General features: G+C 53.0%; 1 protein-coding gene across 1 annotated transcript; it reads left to right on the top strand.

Moving 5' to 3' along the window:
- Positions 1 to 393: 393 nt before the first annotated feature.
- GDF5 (growth differentiation factor 5) lies at positions 394 to 4,957 on the top strand. The gene is made up of 2 exons (NM_001309396.1): positions 394 to 1,339; positions 3,504 to 4,957. Exons 1-2 carry the CDS (start codon positions 715 to 717, stop codon positions 4,376 to 4,378), a joined length of 1,500 nt encoding a protein of 499 aa, NP_001296325.1. The 5' UTR covers positions 394 to 714; the 3' UTR covers positions 4,379 to 4,957.
- The last annotated feature ends 1,955 nt before the right edge of the window (positions 4,958 to 6,912 follow it).

Below are 6,912 nucleotides of genomic sequence, written 5' to 3'. Positions count from 1 at the left end.
CTGAGTCGGCTCCATGGACTGAGAGGCCCCCTAAGCCTGGAGTCCCGCCGCGGGGCTCTGTGCCAAGAGCCCCCGTGAGCCACGGCCTCGAAAGGGCAGCGGTGATTTTTTTCACATAAATATATCGCACTTAAATGAGTTTAGACAGCATGACATCAGAGAGTAATTAAATTGGTTTGGGTTGGAATTCCGTTTTCAATTCCTGAGTTCAGGTTTGTAAAAGATTTTTCTGAGCACCTGCAGGCGTGTGTGTGTGTGTGTGTGTGTGTGTGCGTGTGTAAGTATTTTCACTGGAAAGGATTCAAAACTTAAAAAAAAAAAAACTGGAGCACACAGGCAGCATTACGCCATTCTTCCTTCTTGGAAAAATCCCTCAGCCTTATACAAGCCTCCTTCAAGCCCTCAGTCAGTTGTGCAGGAGAAAGGGGGCGGTCGGCTTTCTCCTTTCAAGAACGAGTTATTTTCAGCTGCTGACTGGAGACGGTGCACGTCTGGATACGAGAGCATTTCCACTATGGGACTGGATACAAACACACGCCCGGCAGACTTAAAGAGTCTCAGACTGAGGAGAAAGCCTTTCCTTCTGCTGCTACTGCTGCTGCTGCTGCTGCTGCTTTTGAGGGTCCACTCCTTTCATGGTTTTTCCTGCCAAACCAGAGGCACCTTCGCTGCTGCCGCCGTTCTCTTTGGTGTCACTCAGCGGCTGGCCAGAGGATGAGACTCCCCAAACTCCTCACTTTCTTGCTTTGGCACCTGGCTTGGCTGGACCTGGAATTCATCTGCACTGTGTTGGGTGCCCCTGACTTGGGCCAGAGACCCCAAGGGGCTAGGCCAGGATTGGCCAAAGCAGAAGCCAAGGAGAGGCCCCCTCTGGCCCGGAACATCTTCAGGCCAGGGGGTCACAGCTATGGTGGAGGAGCCACCAGTGCCAGGGCAAAGGGGGGCACCGGGCAGACAGGAGGGCCTACACAGCCCAAGAAGGATGAACCCAAAAAGCTGCCCCCCAGACCGGGTGGCTCTGAACCCAAACCAGGACACCCTCCCCAGACAAGGCAGGCTGCAACAAGGACTGTGACCCCAAAAGGACAGCTTCCTGGGGGTAAGGCACCCCCAAAGGCAGGATCTGTCCCCAGCCCCTTCCTGCTGAAGAAGGCCAGAGAGCCTGGGCCCCCTCGAGAGCCCAAGGAGCCGTTCCGCCCGCCCCCCATCACGCCCCATGAGTACATGCTCTCGCTGTACAGGACGCTGTCCGATGCTGACAGAAAGGGAGGCAACAGCAGCGTGAAGTTGGAGGCTGGCCTGGCCAACACCATCACCAGCTTTATTGACAAAGGGCAAGGTGAGGGGGTGGGGTGGCAGGGGCACGGCTCAGAGGGAGGGGCATCTGCATGTATGGAGGGGCCTTTCAGAGCCCTGACACTGCACTTGTGGGAGATGTGTGTGCATCTGGCCTGGGGTGGTATCTGGGACTTATCTCATACATACCAGGTCCCAGGCTGCTGGCGTGTCAGAGCTGAAGGGCACCTGGGAATCGCCAAGTCCAATTCCTGCAACGTGCAGAGGGGCTTACTGAAGCCTGGAGAGGAGACAAGACCTGCCAGTTGGTGGCAGAGTTGGGGATCAGACTCTTGATTACCAGGCCAGGTTCTGTTCCTATGAGAGTTGGCCAAACTTTCCAGGCTCCAGGGGTTTGTACTTTTTCTCAGATGGCAGAGAGAGAAATGAATTTCTCACCAGTGTACCCATGGTTCTACAACTTTGCCTTCAGACGAGGGGGCAGAGGAGGCAGGATAGGTGAAGATAGTAATTGAGGCATCTTGGAATCATGGAACACGACATTTAGACACACGGAGAAGGGGAGCAGACCTGGGGTCAAACTCACAATGTGACCTTGGGAAAGTCTCTTCTCCCTCTGGGGTCTCAATTTTCTCATCTGTACAACTCTGTGGGGGTTAGACTGGGTGATTTCTGAGAGCCCCTCAAATACGGAAGCTTTATGTTCTGTCATAAAACAGATCATTTTTATCATTAACCCAGGAGAATATCTGCTCCCCTCACTTCTCCCTCTGCCCACCTAACATTCTTGTCTTGAGTTTTTCTCTCCACTTGCTATGTGATCTTAGCAAGTTTCTTCCCCTCTCCTGGCCTCAGTTTCTCCATAGGTGTGAGGAGGGAAGTGGATCACTGATGGCTAGGGTTTCTTGCAGCTCCTATGCTCTGGTTCTTTGAGTCTTAGAACTTTGGCTGGCAGGGTGGGGGAGGGGTCAGAGAGTGGGAGAGCCTCCTCATTAGAGCTGGCCTGTGGGGGATGACAGAGGGTGGGGGAGGCACAGAGGCAGCAGGTCTGGCTGAGGTGGGGGAGGTGGCCTGGCTGCCTGCCCAGCTGGGGAACGCTGTGACCCCTTGGGGGCTCATAAAATAAGTCCTTGTGCCCCCCAGCACTAAGGGAGCTTGCAGAGGGGGAGGCAGAAGGGGAGACTGGGAGTTTAAAGGCCTAATTAGTCACCTTCTAGAGCAATATATGAATGCTTCCCAATGGCAAATTGGTATTTAGGAAGGAGCGCATGCTGACTTGGACATACTGCTGAGCTTCTCATGCACACACACAACCTTATATTTATACATATATGCTGAATCACATACATACACGTGTGGTGCGCACACACCTTCTTACCTATGTATGGATTCTTCTAACATATATACACACGTATACATGCACATCCTTCAAATATTCACACAAGACCAATCATACATGCACATAACATGTCACAAAAAACATGTATTACATTTCATACTCACATAGGAGCCCAATCGTACGCATATGCACACACTCACACACACACACCCAGCAGAGTTAGACACATGCACAAAAATATCATTAGACTGGGAAGCCAGGGAATTGGATTTTAGATCAGATTTATCATTAACTCGCTGTGTGACCTTAGGCACATCACTCCTCTGTGCCTCATCTGTATAACAAGAACACTAAGGTCTTCTATAAGGTATAATGGAAGCAGCTCAGGATTGGGTATAAAAAGCTCTAGGCTGGAGTTCCAACTCTGCTTTATCCTAGCTGAGTGAGTTTGAGCAAGTCACCTAACTTCTCTGAGCCTCTGGAAAAACAGGGGTAATTATATTACCGACCCCACCTATCTCACCAATGAGAGATAGTATTAGATAACAGATGGGAGAGGGATAGGTAGCAAGCAGTTCTAAAGCTGATGGATCTCTGATACGAGCATCATTGACACAAATACCCAGAATCACTCAAATCACCCACAGCCACATTTACAGATAACAACCCTACTTGGTTGGCTGTGTAGGAAGCTCCCTTATTTTGAAAAAGACTCTCAGTGGTTTGGGTCTTGGCATCTGTCAGAGTGGGGAGGAGGTTAGAGAAAGATCTCTTGAAGGGGAGAGAGCTGTGGCTTTCCCCTGAGGCCTTGAGGTGACTGGCCCCCTTGGTGAGGTTGCAGGGAATGACTTCTGGGTGTTCTCTCTAGATGACCGAGGTCCTGTGGTCAGGAAGCAGAGGTACGTGTTTGACATTAGTGCCCTGGAGAAGGATGGGCTGCTAGGGGCCGAGCTACGGATCTTACGGAAGAAGTCCTCGGACACAGCCAAGCCTGGGGCCCCCAGCAGCAGGCGGGCTGCCCAGCTGAAGTTGTCCAGCTGCCCCAGCGGCCGGCAGCCGGCAGCCTTGCTGGATGTGCGCTCCGTGCCAGGCCTGGACGGATCTGGCTGGGAGGTGTTCGACATCTGGAAGCTCTTCCGAAACTTTAAGAACTCGGCCCAGCTGTGCCTGGAGCTGGAGGCCTGGGAACGGGGCCGGGCCGTGGACCTCCGTGGCCTGGGCTTCGACCGGACTGCCCGGCAGGTCCACGAGAAGGCCCTGTTCCTGGTGTTTGGCCGTACCAAGAAACGGGACCTGTTCTTTAATGAGATTAAGGCCCGCTCCGGCCAGGATGATAAGACCGTGTATGAGTACCTGTTCAGCCAGCGGCGAAAACGGCGGGCCCCGCTGGCCACGCGCCAGGGCAAGCGGCCCACCAAGAACCCCAAGGCCCGCTGCAGTCGGAAGGCACTGCATGTCAACTTCAAGGACATGGGCTGGGATGACTGGATCATCGCACCCCTTGAGTATGAGGCCTTCCATTGTGAGGGGCTATGTGAGTTCCCCTTGCGTTCCCACCTGGAGCCCACGAACCATGCAGTCATCCAGACCCTAATGAACTCCATGGACCCTGAGTCCACACCACCCACCTGCTGTGTGCCCACTCGACTGAGTCCCATCAGCATCCTCTTCATTGACTCTGCCAACAACGTGGTCTATAAGCAGTATGAGGACATGGTGGTGGAGTCTTGTGGCTGCAGGTAGCAGCACTGGCCTTCTGTCTTCCTGAGTGGGATATCCCCAGGATGCTGGTCACAAGAGCCCCTCCTTGCACTCCTGGGATACCAGAGGAGTCAGAAAGCTGCAGCCAGGAGCATCTACACAGCCTGCATGAAAGGGGATTCCAACAGCCTTGCTCACTCTCTGAGTCGGACTTGGACTAAAGGTCCCTTTCTATCCACAAGTCCCCCTGTCTGAGGATTTCTGCCCTTCTGCTATGCTCACTGGCAGGGACAGGCCCAGGGAGACAGACTCTGAATGGGACTGAGATCTAGGAGACAGTGTTTTCCAATGAGGCTCATCCCACGACCTCTCCTTACCTGGGCCTCCTTGACCTCTGGACTCTTCAGGGAGGGCTCCTCTTGGGAGAGCCACTGGTGTCACCTCCTCCTTGAATCACCTTTGTGCCTGGTGACTTCCTGCCCCTGGGGCAGATGAAATGCCAATTGGGCAAGGGTGGGAAAGAGGGGGAGAGGGCTTGGGCAGGGGTTAGGAGTATGAGGCTGTTAGAATGTTAGATTAAAATGTACATTGATGAGATAAAAAGCAAAACTGTGCCTAAAATTGTGGCAAATTTCTTTTTACTCCAGGGGACCCAGTGACCCCTCAAAGAATGATTGACCTAAGGAGGGGAGATGGATTGCCTCATGTATAAACCTGGTTTCCAAGGCCTGGTCCCCACTCCCAGTCCTGGAAACTGAAGCAGATCGGGACAGAGAATACAGGCTGAGCAGGGTCAGTGTTAACTTCTAATCCCACTCCTGTTCCTTCCAAAGGCCCGTTTATCTGGAGCTCCATCTGCTCTGTTGGGGCCTGGCAACAGAGTTAGGTTTTCTTTTTGACAATCCTTAGTCAAGCTTGTTGCCTCTGAAATGGATCTCTAAATGGGAGGGAAATTGGGGATTTTATTTCCTCTAAAATCAACCCCACTTTATTCATCAGTGTCTGCACAGTATCTGCCCTGCCAGCCCTCCGCCCTCTCTTCCCCACCACATACTCACAGAATCAACTGGCCACCATCCAAAGGGCCTTCTACCTCTTTGCTGGGGAACCTGACTGCCAAGAATCTCAGGATTTCTTCCTCCCCTATTGGGGCATCTCCTTTTTACCACTGACCACTGTTCCTGGCATGACCCTGCTTCCCTACAGCTCAGCACCTTCACTACTCCTCACTGCTCACCCATCACCTCCTACCCTCTCACCCCTAGTTCCAGAAACAGAGTTGGAGCGCCCCCCCGCCCCCACACATTATACATTATGTAAATACGTAATTACACATTAGGTAAGTAACTTCAGACAGACCAATGCCAGACACATCCTAACAGTGTTTCCTGCCTGGGGCCCACTTCCCTTTCTCTGCTAGAATCTTTGGGGAGGCATGAAGCAAGAACTCTTGGGAGGGGAACACAGCCCTCTGGTAGGGAAATTTGGGCACCTGAGTCCTTGTCTCAAGGGCTCAGGCCCAGGTTCTGCCTGGATGAAGAGAGGGAGGACCAGGAGAAGGGAGTCTAGCCCTCTGCTTCCTACCCAGGGGGCCTCAAAATTTTCCCCACCTCTCTCCAGCTGGGTCTTTGATTCCCAGGGCTCCCAGCCAAAGCTGTTTCAACAGTAGGGACTCCTGCCCAGCTGTGGGCAGATCTTCTGTCCCTTCCCCCTAGGCCTGAAAACTGGGTTGTCAGGACCGGAAGCAAGAGCCCAGTACAGAAGGCAGCCTACCTTCGAGCTGCCTCCCTGGCTTGGAGGCCATTACTTGTCCCTGAGGGGACAGCCTGAGCCTGGAGCCTAGCCCTCCCTGGCCGAGCTTCGTTGTGTTTGGCTGGTGGCAGGCCTGAGAGTTCTGGAAGTAAACAAAGGAGCTGCCACAGCAGACACAGTTCTGGTGTGTGTGAGAGGAGAATGAGCCTGGAAGGGAGGTGCCAGGGAAGCCAAGCAGTAGGCTGTGGACACAGGGAGAGCAGTGTAGAAACTGGGTGGCTGGAAACATAAGGGCCCAGAGGCAAAGGGGTCACTAGTGGGCCTGGATCCTACACATACTTATTTTCTGTGCTGTGTGTCCCTCATTTCTTGGAAAGTCTGACAGAACTAGAGCTGCTCCCTGCCTTTGCCCCATCAGAGAGCTTCATGTTATCTTCAACCTTGCTGAAGGCTTGGGCGTCTCATTGACTGTTGTGGCTCTGGCTTGATACCCTAGGAACTTCCTCTCCCACCTCAACCTGCCCTAGAACTCTCTTTCACAAAAGAGCGACTCAGACTGCATACCCTCCCTCCTTTCCCACTCAGACTATGGGGATCCAATCAGATTATCCTGAGGGGGAACAGCCCTTCCATCCTAACCATCTGATCTATTCAACTGACTCCTTGGAAGATTATCTCCGCCAGGCAGCCACCCCCAGTCCCAATCACAATGAGCTGCATACTTGCACAGGACCTTCTTGTGCAAAAGGGTACAAGGCTTCTATCCTTCTCTAGCGTTCACAAACACTCTCCCAGCTGTGGTCTCACAGCTCTGAAGGGCTCAA

Source organism: Equus caballus, chromosome 22, assembly GCF_041296265.1.
Source record: "Equus caballus isolate H_3958 breed thoroughbred chromosome 22, TB-T2T, whole genome shotgun sequence".
In the NCBI taxonomy this organism is placed as follows: Eukaryota; Metazoa; Chordata; class Mammalia; order Perissodactyla; family Equidae; genus Equus; species Equus caballus.
This window is presented reverse-complemented; position numbering and strand designations above follow the sequence as displayed.

Bases quoted from the DNA above. Each gene is read 5' to 3' on its own strand.
- GDF5 (NM_001309396.1), top strand. From the start codon at position 715: ATGAGACTCCCCAAACTCCTCACTTTCTTGCTTTGGCACCTGGCTTGG. The intron at 1,340-3,503 runs GTGAGGGGGTGG...TGTTCTCTCTAG, and splicing joins CTTTATTGACAAAGGGCAAG to ATGACCGAGGTCCTGTGGTC.